Source organism: Kogia breviceps, chromosome 2 (assembly GCF_026419965.1).
Source record: "Kogia breviceps isolate mKogBre1 chromosome 2, mKogBre1 haplotype 1, whole genome shotgun sequence".
NCBI lineage: Eukaryota > Metazoa > Chordata > Mammalia > Artiodactyla > Physeteridae > Kogia > Kogia breviceps.
Window position 1 is genome coordinate 162,735,101 of NC_081311.1, and position 17,625 is coordinate 162,752,725.

Sequence of the window (17,625 nt, forward strand, 5' to 3'; positions counted from 1 at the left end):
GCATTTGTACCTCTGATTTCAGTATTCAGGACCATCAGACAAATAATAATTTATGCTATTTATGCTCTAGACCTAGAAAAGTTTAGATAAGAATACTAGGCATTTAAATATCTATAAATATTAGTATGAGAGAGCAAGTGCAATTATAGACTTATATGACTTAAGATTGAGGGTTTCACATTACCAGTCAGGGACTGAAACACTAAAAACTGTTACTACTCCAAAGCTATTAGTGAATTAGAAGGTTACACAAATAGAGAATTTAATTCAATAGGGAATGTTTCTTTCATTGAGTAGCTTTTTCTTTGGTTGTCACATACCTATTGCACTTCACTCACTGTATGTTCAAAAACTATAGTGTGTGAGATTATTGAGTCACTCATACATTATGAAATTAATTTAGATAGGCAAAAGAGAATGCAGCTGTCATTATGAATGAAAATAGAAAAACAGAAGATCAGTAAATGTCACTTGAATTTTTCCTCCCCCCCACCCCCCCACCTCAGGAGCAGCTTTCAGTGCTGGATTGACGGGCGGAATCAGTACTTCTATAGCTGTCTTCTGTCATGAACTGCCACATGAATTAGGTAACACGACCTTAAAATTTTTACCAGATTTCATGAAATGCAAGACTTAATCTAAATGCATCTAAATTTTAGAGATGTTAAAGCATAAAAAATGGCTGATGGCAAGTATACAGTATCATCATTCTCTTGTTTATTGTATAATTTTTGTTAATGTGCTTCTAAAAAATGTGTGTTGTTTTATATGTATTCTTATTTTATGTAAACAATATTATGTTATAGCCCACTCTGTTTCTTATCTTATTTACTAATTATTACGTTTTTAAACTCCAAGCAGGTTACCATGAGTTAATCTAGTATGTTGTTTCTGCCCAGTACCCAGAGGTGTACATTTACCACATTTTTACTTATTTAGCACCTAGTATTGGACACACCACCTGTTAATTTCCTGCCACCACAGATAATGGTGCATTGAACATTGGTAGACTTGGTGTTTAGAGACCCTTGTGAGAACATCTTTTGGGGTATATACCTGGGAACAGAATCGATGGGTCCTAAGATATGCATGCCTAAGAGTACCATATCACTATCCAAAGTAACTGAACTAGTGTCCTCTCTACCAGCAATAACTGAGAGTACCTATGTTTCCACATCCCTGGCAACACTTGGCATTAACCTTCTAATTTTTGCCAATTTATAAGGTGTACAATGGTATTTCTCTGTTGTTTTAGTGGGCATTTATTGATCTAGCAATGGTTTTTTAGTTTCTCTTCTTGTGTTTTGGTTTCCTTCTTCTATAAATTGAAAGATGGAAGAAAAAAATGTACATTCAGATAGAAAATATCTGAGGGATGTGAAGATGACATTAACTTGAAAGAAAAAAAATACATCTTTTCAGTATCCAAAGAATTTCTTCACGTGCCCTTTCTAATTTAAGATTTTTCTTGAATTTATCAGGCTGTGAGACATCTATCATATCATTTGACTGTCTTGATTGGCAGTAAACTTATTTGCTCCCTTTGAATAGAATTAATTCATATAATTTTCTTAGAAAGTTACCAACTGCTCGCATAAAGCAAAACAATCTCTTAGTGCTTATTTGGTGCTGATTCTTTAGGGCTTGATTCCTTATAGTTGTTTTGTTTACCTTGTCAACCTTGGACATGCAGTCATATATCTTGCTTATGCCACATAATCCTTTACCCAGACCCTTCATTGTCTTTTGCTTGGGCAGTTTCCATAGTGAACGTTTATATCTCTGGTTTCATTCTGTTCCAGTATGTCTTTTATACCTATTGCCAGATATCTCTTCTTGCCATGCGACTGTGTTATTATGTGACTAGATGTGACTTGCTTATTTAATCAAAATCTTTCAGTCCCCTTCCCTTATATATAAAGTAAAAGCTGAGATTCATTAGTTCTACTTTCAATGACCTTCACATCTGCTTCTATCTACCTTTCCCACCTCACTCACTATACTTGCTGTTGCTTGTTTTCCACTTCACCCAAACACAATTCACCAAACATGCACTCTGGGTGCCTGAACCTGTTTCTTTGCTTATTCCCTCTTCCTAATTGGCTTGTACCTACTAGCTGTATCTAGTATAGCATGTTAAGAGTCTTTTTTCCTGTAACTTCAGTACAGTCCTCCAGTACCCCATGCCTCGGGATTACTATTTCCTCTAAACTTTATCACTTAACTTTCTCTAGGTCCTTCTTTTGGTGCTTAGTATATTTCCATTTTAGATGGAAATATACTAAGCACCAAATAGATGTCCTATTTCTTTTTTTTTTTTTTTTTGCGGTACGCGGCCCTCTCACTGCTGTGGCCTCTCCCGTTGCAGAGCACAGGCTCCGAGGCCATGGCTCACGGGCCCAGCCACTCCGGGGCACGAACCCATGTCCCCCGCATCAACAGGTGGACTCTCAACCACTGCGCCACCAGGGAAGCCCAGATGTCCTATTTCTTACAATGTAGGTTCTTTGTGTGCAGATACTGTATCTCACAACCCTTCTCTAACTACTTTCCTATGTTAGTAAGAGAAGGATATGCCAAATACTTCCTTGTATTTCCATAGCAACACAAATCAAGACTTGTCAGTTTTTATATATGAGAAACATTGCCTAATAGTTTTAACCTTTCTTTTTTTTTTTGTAGTCACACACACATCCACAGTATGCTAGGGAAACCTTCAACTTCCTTCCTACCCACCTACTACCCCCTAAAAGTAGTATGTCAGGCCACTTCATGATTAAGTGTGGTTATACTGCATTGCCCTTACCCCCCATGATCCACTTCAGCACAGAACTGATAGCAGAGAGTTTGGAAATGAGGGATGGCTGCCTTCCTGTCACTTACTCCTTTTTTTTTTTTCTATAGTTTATTATTGAGGGAGTGACACACAACAATAGCCACATGTAAAACAAATGCAATACATATCTTATTGGCTAGGTAAGCGCTTGCTTGATACCCAGTGCAGAGCTCTGGTAAAAGCTTGAGTCAGGACACCTCAGTGAACTATTGAGACCCCAAATCTTTACTTGTTTTACCCCACAAACCAGAGATTAAGATGTTACTGTTGCTGTGAAAGGAAACACTAATCCAAAGTATACATCTGCTTGGCCAGAAGGAGAGGAGTGAGACATTATGAGAATGTACATTTTCCCCCAATGCCTTGTGCTAAATTGACATAAACTGCCCCATATTCTAGTTGCCTGGGCTCCTAGGGAAGAAAGATCATAAAGAAATAACTCAGCTTCCTCCTCTGGAGGTGGCAGAAAAGGCTTCACCTTTTTTTATCCATCAACAAAGTGGAAGTGGTCTAAAGGAAGTTTTAAAAAATGCTCGTGGAGCCTAATTTTTGCCTTTAAGGCATAGTAATGGAGTACTTTGGTAAAATGGGGCCAGATATATGCCTCTACTCTGATTAGATTATCTACTCTTACTCACTTGGGGAGGAACAGAATGTAGAGACAGACATAGAAGCTTCTTAGTCAGAATTCCCAGGCAAGGGAAAAATCAGTCTCCTGGAGGCTGAGATAGATGCATGGCAGGTGGATAGCGACAAGTCCTCTTCCCTCTTAATAGGTTAAGATGTTGGCAAAGCAGCATAATACGTTACATTCCAGGATAATTTATTTAATATAGAACCTGTTTTGCCCTAGATAAATTTTTTATTATGAATTCTTAAAACTAATCTGAGATTTCTGTACTAAAGTCATACCCTAAGGGGGAAAACGTGTGCAGTTGACCCTTGAACAACATGGGTTTGAACTGGACAGGTCAACTTATATGCAGATTTTTTCTATAGTAAATACTACAGTACTACACGATCTGCAGTTGGTTGAATCTGCATATGTGGAATTGAGGATATGGAGGGCTGACTGTAAGTTATATGCAGCTTTTCGACTGGGCCCCTGAGTTGTTCAGGGGTCACTTATGTTGAAATTACATTGTAGTACCTTGGAGATCCTGATCTGCAGTCCAGTCAGTAATTCCAAGATTTGATGTTCCTCTTCTGAACAGATTGCTGTTTCCCTAATGGTGTTTTCCAGGTAGGGTTTTTTTTGTGTGTGTTTAGGAATGTGATATGAAAAACCATGTGTACTTTTAAACCTTAAAACAATATAGGGAGGTTCACTCTGAGAGGTGTGCAGAAATTGAAACCATCTGAAGAAATAGAAAACCCATATCTCTCATTTCATGTTTGCTGTGGTGTGTGGTAATGGATGAAATTACCTGATTTATTACTACTCTTTCTTCTATTTTTGCCAAACTTGTATAGCTGAATTTAAGTAAGTTTCAATATTATTCTGTTGCATTCTTTCCACTTTTTTCCACCCTTTCAGTAAGGAGCTGTATTTGAAACATTTGAAAAATTATTTGTAAGAAAACCTGTATAAGAATGTATAAAGGGGAAGTGAGGTTGAGGATAATCCAGAAGGGCAGATGATCCAAACTCTGTTCTTGACATTGAGTAATGTTTCAACTTCAAGGAAATAACATTTTGATAAATAAATGTAGCTATGTTATTAAGACTTCGCTTAGAGAGGCCATCTATAATGCTGTCCATTTTTCCCTTTCCTCTCATGTGTACTGAGTTAAATAGAAATTAAAAATAAGATACTCATAATGTGCTGAATTGTCCAGGGAAAATTGAACATTCACTGTTTAGATTTATACATGTGTATACATGCTTTATTTAAGACAAAAAGAACTTTAAAATACTTACTTAAAAAAAATCTCAAGAGTTGATATTAACAGATACTGACATAATTATAACATTGGATCACATTAACAGCTTTGGCAGACACACCTCGTTCTTTGTGCTAATGATATCCTTTGTCAGCAGAAAGGAAAGAATATTGATTTATCGAAAGATGAACAGATTTTCTTATTCAGTGTAAATTCCAACTGTGGATATTCCTTTTGATTTATTTTTCAAATGTTTATACAGGTTCTTACTGAGAAGGGAAGGGTAGAAAAATGTGCAGATAACTTTGAGAAATTATAACCTGAGATAAGACTAGGACAAAGATTTTTAAATGAAATAATTCATCTTGATACAAGAACATCATATAAAAGTGATTTATATGCTAGCAATGAACAATTAGAAATTGAAATATTTAAAAAGTACTGCTGGGCTTCCCTGGTGGCGCAGTGGTTGAGAATCCGCCTGCCGATGCAGGAGACACGGGTTCGTGCCCTGGTCCGGGAAGATCCCACATGCCGCGGAGCAACTAAGCCCGTGAGCCATGGCCGCTGGGCCTGTGCGTCCGGAGCCTGTGCTCCGCAACGGGAGAGGCCACGGCAGTGAGAGGCCCGCATACCGCAAAAAAAAAAAAAAAAAAAAAAAGTACTGCTTACAGTAACACCAAAAAACACAAACTACTTTGGTTAAATCTAACAAAATTACATAGAATCTGTATGCTGAAAACTACAATTTGCCAACAAAAGAAATCAAAGGAAACCTAAATGAAGATCTATTATAGGTTTATGGACCAGAAGACTCAGTATTTTTAATATACTAATTCTCTCTATAGATTCATTACATTCCCAGTTAAAATCCCAGCAGGCTTTTTTGGAGATAAATGAGTTTTTTCCAAAAATTTTTATGGAAAGGGAAAGGAATGGCCAGAAGAATTTTGAAAAAGTATACCAAAGTTGAATTTAAGACTTATTTTAAATCCACAATAATCAAAACAATTTATATTGGTTACAGAATAGGCACATTAATCAGTGGAACAGAGTATAGAATCCCAGAAAAATGCAAAGGAAATTCCATGTAGAAAGAATAGTTTGTTCAACAAATGTTGCTGCCATAATTGGATGTCTACTTGCAAAAAAATCCTCCCACCACAGACAAAAATTAACTCAAAATGGATCATTGATCTAAATGAAAAAAATTTAAATATGAAATACTTGTAGAAGAAAACATAGGAGAAAATCTTTGTGTTGTTTGGATTAGGCAGGTTGTTCTTAGATACAATACCAAAAGCATGCTCCACTAAGGAAAAAAGAAAGTGGACTTCATAAAAAGTAAAAACTCTACACAAAAGACATTTAAAAGAATGAAGAGACAAGCCACAGTCTGGGAATAAGTATTTGGAAACTATTTATCTCACAAAAAACTTAGAATATTTAAAGACCTCTCAACTCAGTAATAAGAAAACCAACAATTCAACAACAACAAAAAAATGGGTAAAAGACTTGAACAGGCATTTCACTAAAGAAGTTACACTGGTAACAGATAAACACATGAGAATTCAGGTACTGGATTTGTCATTGTGGGCTGAAAAGGATGGGAAGCAACCAGAACTCTCATAAATTGCTGCCAGAAATCCCACTCCTAGGTATCTACATATAAGAGATGAAGACTTTTGTTGACACAAAAATCTATTTATGAATGTATATAGTGGCTTTATTCATAATTGCCCCAAATTGGAAACAACCTAAATGTCTTTAAGCTGCTGAATAGGTAAATAAGCTATTGTTCATCTTTGGGATATTACTTAGCAGTAAAAAGCAGTGGTTTTCTGATATAAATTGTAACATGGATGAATCTTACACACATCATGCTAAGTGAAAAAAATGTAGACTCAAAGGACTACATACTGTATGATTCAATTTATATGATGTTCTGGGAAAGGCAAAACCGTAGGGACAGAAAGCAGATCAATGATTGCCTAGGATTGAGGGGTCTGCGGAAATTTGCGGGGGCAGGGGCAGGTCATGATGGAATAGTTCTATAGTTTGATGGCGGTTATGGTTACATGGTGTGTACTTTTGTCAAACCTCATAGAACACAAGGTCAGAAAAGGGGGGAATTGTGTATGCAAGTTACACCTTAATTTGTTAAAGTATTAACTAAATAATTCATTTTGAATCTTGACTAGTTAATTCATGCTGTTTGGTTGTTATTCAGGGATGAAAGCAATCATCTTCCTACACAGTAATATCAGGGAAGGCATCAAAATTGATAGAGTTTTACCTACGATATTTGGTTCATTGAGTATTCAGTAATGCTCCTTTTAAAATCCTATTTTGAAATTACAAAAGGAAACACTGTATTTTATAACCTAAAAGATACTTCTGTAGTGTCATTTTGTATTACCTAACTGCCTGCTAAATGAAATTGTCCCTTTAACACAACTGATGGGTGAATTATTGAAAATATGGTGAGGAAATTCGCAGAGGAAGAAGTTAGGGAACTCTTTCCTTAGAGGAGGCGGAGGAAGAAAGGCCAGAGGAACTTAAAACTCTAGGGGTGAGAAGAGGTAAAAGCTGACATTGAATCCAAGTCTCCCAGGAGAATTAAGTATTTAGGATCAGAGGGAAAAGATGTAGGAAGAATAGTATTAGATGGAAAACTGGAGAATGGCAGTTTAGAAGCCATTGGTAGATAATCTCCTTAGGTGTATTATCTTAACTTTCCAAATAATGTTGCAGGATGTAGTTTGTAGCAATTCATTGAAACATGGAAAATAATGCCTTGCACTGATTTCTTTGTTGTTAACTTCTACTTATCTATTATAAATGAGAACCTTGTAATCATAACTTAAAAAAAACCCCAGATCATGTACTTTTAGTCATGTAAGATCCCTTCTTAAGGGAAAGAAACAAGCCCCTGCCCCCCACCTCAGTATTCTATATAATACCTTGAATATACGGAATGTTCAGTAATTGATTGGACATTTGCATATTTAGTAACAAAAATTAAAACAAAAAATTGTTATAATTAGTAAAACTATTGCTTTCGACCCTTTAGTTTAAAGACTATTAGTTCTAGCAGCATTTTGCCCTTCTAGTAATGTCTCTCTAAACAATATTTAATCCTTTCTTTTTTTTTTAATCCTTTCTTTACCTAGTGTTCCAGCTTTAGACAGATGAGTAAGAAAAGTATGCTTTTTTTACATTTTTAGGATTTTCAGAATTAAGATTTAATTTTTCTTTTGGAATAAATAAAACATAAACAGCATACAGAGTCTGTTACCTCTTCTTTCTTAGCTCATCTCAAAGGGCAGAGATCAGAACAGAGAACTCTATTTGCTGCTTACAAAAAGAGCAGTGGCGAAGTTCTTTTTTTTCTTATGTTTTTCTTGTGTTTTTTAAAGTTTTCATTTCACGTTATCCAGTAAAATTGACCTTGCTTTTTGATGTACAGTTCTTTGAATTTTAACATGTATATAGATTTGTGTCAGTGCTGCCACCATCAAGGGTAACAGTTCCATCACCTCAACAAACCCCTTCATGCAATCCCTTTATAGTCACATCCCTTTTCTATCCTTGCCCCTTGGTGACCACTGAGTGTTCTCCATCACGATAGTTTTATCTTTTTGAGAATATCATATAAATGGAATCATGTATAACCTTTCAGACTATCTTTCAGCATCATGCCTTTGAGATTCACCCAAGTTTTTGCATGTATTAAGGTTTAAGTAAAAAGTGAAATTTCATTATAAAGGTATATCTTTTTTATTGTCATTCTCAATTTTGTTTTTTATTGTTTTCCTGAATTTGTGTGTAAAATCCTGTGGTTTTAAAACTCACATTATGTCTTAACTGCAGGTGATTTTGCAGTTCTTCTTAAAGCAGGCATGACTGTAAAGCAAGCAATTGTATACAACCTCCTCTCTGCCATGATGGCTTACATAGGCATGCTCATAGGCACAGCTGTTGGTCAGTATGCCAACAACATCACACTTTGGATCTTTGCCATCACTGCAGGCATGTTCCTCTACGTAGCCTTGGTGGATATGGTAAGACAGCTTATTTTATATTTTTGTTGTTATACTAGATCTTTAAATAGAATGCAACTTTCAAAAATGGAAGAAATCTGGATGTAGTTTGAGAGACTAATATATATAACCCATTTTAAAGACATGTGACATCTTAAATAAAGAAAAGACATTTAAGTAGGAGGATTCCTTCTTTGGAAACCAGTTATCCTAGAGGTTTTTTGACCAAATAATATTACTACTCAAAGTAATCATCAGTAGTATTTAAAGATATAATTATAGAATTATTTTTTACTACTTTGAAGGTTTTGTAATATCGGGGTGGAAATGTTTTTTGTTGTTAACAAAATAATTCTTTGAGTCTGCTTTATAGCAAACAAGAAGGAAATACTATACCTCTTAGGTAAGCCAGTCTTCTGCAGGAAATGGTGTATATTCCAAGGGGTTTATGTAATTTCCCTTATTTCTAACTTCACTTTAAAGTTAATAAATCTAAACTAACACTCAGTTTTATTTTAATTTTACTTTAATATCCTAAATGTGTTAGGCAGTGCGTTTGCAGAACTAACAATTTGGTTACTTTCCGTTTTTAACTAGATAGTGTATTCACTTTTCTTTCTGGTGGGATCTGTTAGATAGTCTCATATCAAATTATATAACCTAAAATTTTAATGACTATTTATTATAGAAAGTTTAGAAAGTAAGAAAAAATAAAAATTATTTATATGTTGTACCTAGAGGCAGCCATTTCCCGCTCTCTCCTTAGGCCTCTAGTGCCTCATTGTCCTCCTGCTCAGCTGATGACCTTGCTTCCTATTTCACGGAGAACACCAAAGCCACCAAGACCAGTTCCAACCAGCTCTCATCACCATTTCTACTCATTTCCCTGTATCGATGCCTGCTTAACGTCGTTCTTTTTACCATGAAGAACTGTTTCTGTTCCTAGCTAGAGCCAGCTCCTTCAAACTGTTCCCTAGACCTTATCTATCCCCTCTCTCACTAACTCCCTTAAATTTCCCCCCTTTTCCTGCATCATTTTGTTTTTCCCTCTCTGCTGGATCATTTCTATCAGCGTATGAACCTCGTTACTTTTCCCATCTTAAAACGGTAGGGGAGAAGGATCTTTTTAAACTCCAGTTTCAGTTTTAGCTACCACCCTATTTATTACTCTCCTTCCCTGTTATAGCAAATCACCCTTTCTTGTTTTTTAATTCTCTTCTCTCATGAGTCTAGCTCATCAAGTTTTCTCCCTGACTGCTCTGCCATGTTGCTTTGTCAGATCTACCATTGACCACGACGTTATTGCTCAGTCCACTGGTCACTTAGCCTGCCCACCTTCATTTCACTTGTCCTACCAGCAGCATTTGGCTTGTTGATCATTCTCTTCTCTTTGGAATGTCTCCTGGTCCGTTGGCTTCTGTACCACCACCATTTCCCGGCTTCCCACCTTTCTAGCTTTCTTAGTCTTTTGCTGGATCTTCTTCTCTTCCCTTACCTCTGAATGTTGGTGAAAGGCCTCTAAGTAATCTTATCTTGTCTCATGGCTTTAAATATTTATTGGCTGATAATTCCTAAGTTCACATCTTTAGCCCAGGCCTTTTCCTTAACTCCAGATTAGCCTGTCTACCTGCTGACCTGAATATCTAAAAGGTGTTGCCAACTTAATATGTTCAGAAACTAGCTCTTGGTATTTGCCAACCCTGCTCCTTGCACCAGCTCCACCTATAGAATCCCACATCTATTAATAATAACTTTATTCTTCTGGTTGCTCAGATCAAAACCCTGAGTTCATTTATTGACTCCCCTCTTTCTTTCCTTCCCACATCTGCTGAGGGCTCCATCTCCTCCTCACCTCCACTCCACTCTCATTCCAGCCACCGTCATCTTTCTCTTTCTAACTGTTCTCTCTGCTTCTGCCCTTGCCCCCGTCCACCACACTCTGTATCTACAACACACCTTGGGAGATTTTTGTGTGTGTGATCCTTGTAAGATTAGATCATGTCACGTGTGAGCTTCAAATCCCTCAGTGGTTTTCCATCTCATTCAGAGTAGAAGCACAAAGTTCTTCTTTTGACCTTCAAGGTTTTTAATCCTCCTGAGCATTTCTTCTCCCTTTCCATCCCTAACTTTCCTAACCTTACCTCACCTCCTCTCCCGCTCCTCTACGAGGCACACTCTGCCTCAGGGCCCTGGTTCCTGCTGCTCACTCCTGTGGAATATCTTGCAGACATTCTCCTGGCTAGCTTCCTCACTTCTTGAGGCATCCTGTCTAAAAGTTCAGTCTCTACACCAACATTTCACATCCTCTATTCCTACTTTACTTTTTTTCCTTTGCACTTGTATCTCAATCTACTAATAACACATTAAACATTTTATTTATTGAGCTCATTGTGTATCCCACTGTGATATCAGTTCTGGGAAGGCAGGCGTTTTTGTCATATTTCATTTACTGCTGGAGATGTAGTTCATAATTAGTTGAATGAAGAATGAATGAGCCAATTCTTATATTAGAGAGCTAAAAGTGTAAAAAGAACCAGAGAGTCATTACAGTAAGGATTTATATTCTAATGAAGAAGAAAAGCAGCCATTAATTATAATTCTTTGGATACATGTTATGATAGAGTGCTGTAACGTGTTTGTGGAACTACAGAGGGAGGCTGGCTAAAAAATTGGGTAATAAAATTAGGGAAGTTTTCCTGGAATAGGAAATTTGAGCCAAGTCTTAAAGAAGGTAAAAGAGTTTATCAGAAGCAAGAGGAAAGGGCATATAAGAAAACAGAATAATAAATAGCATCATTCTTTGACCAGTGAGTGAGTCTACTCCTGGTACTGTATTCTGAGGAAATAAAGTAAAATGATTACTACTAATAAGACAAGCAAGCAAACAAAAATAAAACCATATGAAAATGTTCTTTGCAGAGTAGTTATAATGTCGCAATTGGAAACACCTAAATATTCTAGAAGACAGGGACAAACTATCCACATATATTTTAGGGTTCATTTAGGAAATAGATAATGTATCTACAGTATCATTAATTAGGTAGTTGGTGATCGGATCATGAGTCACACAACATGCCACGCTAAAAAGATTAAAGCTTATCTTGTAAATTTTGGGAGACCATTAAAAGGTTTAAGCAACAATGACATTATCTCACTTTTATTTTAGAAAGACCACTTTGGCTATAAGGGGGAAGTTTTTATTGATGTATAGTCATTCAGTAAGATAGCAACAGTACCAGAAGTTTTAGTACCTTTAGGATACCCAGTTGGAAGCATCTGGTTTTTAGGGGGCTTTGGATAGCACCTGTTTATCAACCAACCTGGAGCATTGTTGCACGTTAACAACTGTGGTCATAGAGGTAGGTACTGGCTGGCTCTTAGCTGTGGTTATGACAGACAATATTGGTGTTGGCATTCAGGAGAGAATTGAATGTGCGGGAGGCACTGCGGTGCCTCTTCTTGCTGGTATGTGCACATATCTAGAGGGGATATTTCTGTGAAACATACAATGTTTATGCTTAAATATTAAGGAAAGTTAGAACTGAAAGTTTTTGTAACAATAAAAACTTGGGGGAAAATGTAATAAAATAGTCTTACTGAAACCATAGGTAGGAACTTGCCAGTTTTAGTCTTAATCCAGGGGTTGGCAAGGGACAGATAGTAAATATTTAAGCTTGTGGACCATATAGTCTCCGTCACAATTATTCAGCCTTGACATTTGTAATGGTCTCTGTCACAACTACTTAATTCTGCTGGATAAGAACAGTAACCTCCATTAGCGTACACTACTGCCATAGACTTCTAAACAGAATAGATGACCAGCATGAAGTACTTCTTAAATAGGACCCTCAGGAGATTGTTAAATATACTGTAGCACTGTCAGAGCATGGTAGTTGGATTAATTGTACTCATTATTAATAATGATGAATGGCGTTTCTTCCTAGGCAGGCATTATTTACTTAACGCTACATTTCTCCTCCCTAAACCCCAAGGCACCAAGATATTGTTTGGAGTAAAGCTTAGTGTCAAATAGAGAGTAGCATATCAATGTCATCTTTCTGTAGATATTCACTGCAAACTTGAAAAAAAAAAAAACAGAAAAGTGAACGTGAAAATTGGAAATAGTTCTTTTGCAATTTTGATTAGGTTTGGGTGGGAAGAATTTATGCTTATAATCACATACATTCTGTCTTCAGCAAATCTTTTACATAGACACGTAAAAGATTTAAGTTTTATACTTTGAGCTGTGGATTTATTTTTTAAATTTCTTAAAATTTATTTTTTGGCTGTGTTGGGTCTTCATTGCTGTGCGCAGGCTTTCTCTGGTTGTGGCGGATGGGGGCTACTCTTCATTGCAGTGCGCAGGCTTCTCATTGCAGTGGCTTCTCGTTGCAGAGCACAGGCTCTAGGCGCGTGGGCTTCAGTAGTTGCAGCATGTGGGCTTCAGTAGTTGTGGCTCGTGGGCTCTAGAGTGCAGGCTCAGTAGTTGTAGCGCACAGGCTTAGTTGTTCTATGGCATGTGGGATCTTCCCGGACCAGGGGGTCGAACCCATGTCCCCTGCATTGGTAGGCAGATTCTTAACCACTGTACCACCAGGGAAGTCCCTGAACTATGTCTTTTTTAAAAATAAATTTTATTTATTTGTTTATCTTCAGCTGGATTGGGTCTTCGTTGCATGCGGTTTTTCTCTAGTTGCAGCAAGAGGGGGCTATTCTTCGTTGCAGTGCGCGGGCTTCTCATTGCGGTGGCTTCTCTTTTTTGAGGAGCACAGGCCCTAGGCATGCGGGCTTCACTTGTTGTGGCATGCAGGCTCAGCAGTTGTGGCTCGTGGGCCCTAGAGCTCAGGCTCAGTAGTTGTGGCACACGGGCTTAGTTGCTCTGCAGCATGTGGGATCTTCCCGGATGAGGGCTCAAACCCGTGTCCCCTGCATTGGCAGGCAGATTCTTAACCACTGCACCACAAGGAAGTCCCTGGATTATTTTTAAATGTAATATATGCTCGTGCTTTAGAAGTTGAGCTGTACTTTTCAATGCACTGTGCCTTTAAAGATATTGGAAACTTTAAAATTTTTAAAATTTTATCACGAAATGAGAATGGAGTACACTGTGAAGGCAGTGAGTGTGCTTAACTTGGTAGTACTGCTGTGTAGCCTTGATATTACTATTTTCTGTGTCTGTTGTTGGAAGGAAAATAGTGGCTTTTAAGGGCATAGAGATACCAATTTTGGAATTGTCTGTTAATGTGTACCCTTGATGAAATGTGCAGTTGTAAATGAGAATTTTAGATGGAAAAGGGTGAAGAAATGATACAATTTTGAATGAAATATCCCCCAAAGGAATCTTACTTTCTCAGTGAGCTTAAGACATATCAGTAAATGTGGGAATTGTGGTGTTCTTTTCTGGGAGTCTTATTTGCAACAGTAACTTGTCTTATACTTTAGCATAAATGTCAGTGGACAGTAACTTTAAAAAAGTGACTAGTATATTATGTGCATTTGTTGGGGGATGAGGAGGGTACAGATACTTAGTACACAGCTAGAGCATAAAATTTCTTAGTGTTTGACTAAAATATGTGTTATGGTTAACATTGTTTCAATAAAATAGTTATTAGTTGTGCTTTAGTCCCTAGTTTTCTTAAGTAAGGAAATGTAAAAAAAAAATGAGCAGGGCTTCCCTGGTGGCGCAGTGGTTGAGGGTCCGCCTGCCGATGCAGGGGACATGGGTTCGTGCCCCGGTCCGGGAGGATCCCACATGCCGCGGAGTGGCTGGGCCCGTGAGCCGTGGCCGCTGGGCCTGCGCGTCCGGAGCCTGTGCTCCGCAGAGGGAGAGGGGAGAGGCCACAGCAGTGAGAGGCCCGCGTACTGCAAAAAAAAAAAAAAAAAATGAGCAGAATATTATACAAAATTGCTTTAAAATATTTTTAAAATATTTTTTAGCTTCCAGAAATGTTGCATGGTGATGGTGACAATGAAGAACATGGCTTCTGTCCAGTGGGGCAATTCATTCTTCAGAATTTAGGATTGCTGTTTGGATTTGCCATCATGCTGGTAATTGCCCTCTATGAAGACAAAATTGTGTTTGACCTCCAGTTTTGACCATTCCCAACAATCACTGCTGATTACAAGAACGTTACCATGCAGCTTTGCATCTGTTCCTTGTACTGTAAGCACATTGCTCAGAGAAAAGTCAGTGGCTTGCACTACTTACAAGTTCTTAGATTCGAGCCTGACCACAAAGACCGGTGCTCAGTACTGTTTTCCCTGCATGAAGGGGTCTTTTAGAAATATAAAGCTTGTGATAAAGAAAGGAGAAAACGGGACTCCATGAACCGATGTTGATATAGGTTTGATTAAGACTTTTTTAAAAAAATAATCATATAAAACACTAAAGTAGTCTCTTTATTAGTAGAAACTTCTGTGGCTATGCAGAAATAGAAATTGAACCAAAAAAATCACTTAAAACTTTAAAAATATTTTAAATGAACTTTGGGCAGACTTTTCTTTGTGCTAAAAATGAATTGTAGTGTCCTTTAATTCAGCTCCATATATACATGTGGTAATAGGGATCAACTTGACACAGCTTTGAATCTGCAGAAAGTAGACTATAGCACCTAGAGGAAAGCTCAGGCTGCATTAGAATATGGATTTAGCATTGGGAAAAGCCCTTATTCTTGAATCTAGAGTTACTATTTTTGTATATATTTGCATAGGATTTAAACTTGCAGCCTAAACTACTGAAATTTGTGATTGTACATTTGTGTGAGCTTCAGTTTAATGAAAGATTCATAACGGTTCTTTGTATTAATATTATACTTGGTGTTTGGGTTTTGTGTTTTTTTTTAACTTTTGTTTTTGTCTTGGGTTTTTTGGTGGGGGTAAGGGGTTGGAGCATGTGGTAAAATGTTTTTTCCTTAAAATTGTAACCCTTTAGAAAATGTCAGCGAAATGAAGAACCCAAACATGGTCTAAATATTCAGATTTCCTTTAGTTATTTGGGAAATTTAAGTTTTAAATGTACGCAGTGCTCTACCAGTTTGGCACTGGAACCTAGAGCACATGCTGTGGCTGGAGGTAACGTTGTAAGGCGGCAAGTTTACCGTGTCCATAATCTGTACGTGGAGTTGTCAAAACGGATATGAGGATGATCTCCATTGATGCCATGGCCGTCATGGTACCAGGTAACTTGGAAGATGCATTTAAGTTCAGTAACTCAGCTGAAATCACTTGATCATTTTGTGCCAAGATATGCTGTTGGTGCCTGATAGGGATTAGTCTCTTTTTTTTTTTAGGTACCCTGTTCTCCTGCCATAAATTGTGAATGATTTGTGAGAAGTGCAAGCCATGTTTATCCTGAATTTTGACCTAATAATTTGTAGTATTAATCATATGCATGTAGCTCTCTGTGTGCCACATGGTCTTCATTTATGCCAGGTAAACTGTATTTGAACTACGTGCAGGCAGCTTTGTTTTAATCTGCTTGGCTACCTGTGTGGCTGCTTTAAAAATCTTACTGTTCAGATATTTAAGAGCCAAAATCGTTCCATTCCATTTGAAATGTATTCATTTAGTCCTCCTCCTTTCCCCAGTTCCTTTCCTCTTACTCCATGAACTTTAAAAGAAAAAACAAAAGTGAAAGCAGCACGTGCATTCAGGTATTAAGAGTATTGCCAGTGTTTCTTCTTTATGCTGTAAGCAAGGGAGCTTATTAGATGTTATTTCATTAATTTATGCCTGAATTTGAAAAATTATTTCTGGCTTTCTCCATGGCCTCCTGTTACAAGTAGGAGTTGTATACGTAGATTACTTTCAGCATTGGGCACTGCATCAGGACAGCCCTCATCTCATTGCTTGGCCCCTCAAGCAACCTAGCTAAAAGGCACGGATACTTTTTTATTTAGTACTGCCAACTTCAAGTGATTCAGATATCTTGCTTTCTGAACCAAGATGTATTTATAGTTCATTTTGGGGTTTTTATGCCCAAGGAGGATTCTGCATTCCAGCATTAAATCTGCTCATTTTTAAAACTTTTATGAAAAGCAACAGCTGGAGTATACTCCCAGACTTAAAAAGAAATGCCTGATTTAAAGCAAATAGGTTATGCTGAAGTATATAAAAGTTTTATACCCTCTCAAAACTGCTATTTTCTTTATTTGCTAGATTTCTTTAAACTTTTAAGAGGGCTGTAACAGTTGCTGCTAGTATTTTGTTTAGGGTTCCACCAGTATTTAGTTTTTACATCATCCTAATGTATAGTTTCAAGTTTTACCTAGACAATCTGAATTCCACTACATTTCTCTTTGGCTCCAACATTCCATTTAGCTTGACCAGTCTAATTTAACATGTGTGTGTTGGGGGTCATTAATGTTACTTGTACAATGCTGTCACTGTGTGACATCCATATGAATTTTGGTGTATATCACATTGCATTCAATCAGCTGTGATTATGCTTAGAAATACTATAGTAAGTAGATGCAGTGTGAATTTATTCCATTAACAGTAAGAAGTCAGTGGCTTAAATGTGATTATGGTCCTGCAAGGTGATACTTGCTAAAATATCTAAACTTTTTTTTTGTTGTAACTGAATTATTTTTAAAAAATTTATAAAGCTGGAAATGATCAAATGGCTGTTTTTTTTTTTTTCATTGTCAACAGTGGTGTGTCATTTTCTGTATGTTCCTAATGCTTATGGAACGCTCCCAAAATAAAGTTATTCAAAAAGAGCAAATATACCAGTGTGTTTTGTTTAGTCTTTGTTAGATTCCTTACACTGAAGTATGAATCATTTTAAATATAGGCTGCATTTCCACATAAATGAATTTATAATTAAGTATAGTCAAATTGATTTAAACCAAATAACTTCTTT

General features: G+C 37.1%; 1 protein-coding gene across 15 annotated transcripts in view; it reads left to right on the forward strand.

Annotated features, from left to right (window-relative positions):
- The window catches only part of SLC39A10 (solute carrier family 39 member 10), a 143,538-nt gene extending 126,051 nt beyond the window's left edge, over positions 1-17,487 (forward strand). For 12 of the 15 annotated variants that reach the window (XM_067026477.1, XM_059052065.2, XM_067026473.1 and 9 more), the window contains 3 exons: positions 507-587; positions 8,593-8,783; positions 14,700-17,487. In XM_067026477.1, the coding sequence (XP_066882578.1) occupies positions 507-587; positions 8,593-8,783; positions 14,700-14,858 (431 nt within the window). In that variant the 3' untranslated portion in view covers positions 14,859-17,487. The remainder of the gene's footprint in view (positions 1-506; positions 588-8,592; positions 8,784-14,699) is intronic. The other 3 variants (XM_067026480.1, XM_067026481.1, XM_067026479.1) reach the window with 1 other exon arrangement.
- The last annotated feature ends 138 nt before the right edge of the window (positions 17,488-17,625 follow it).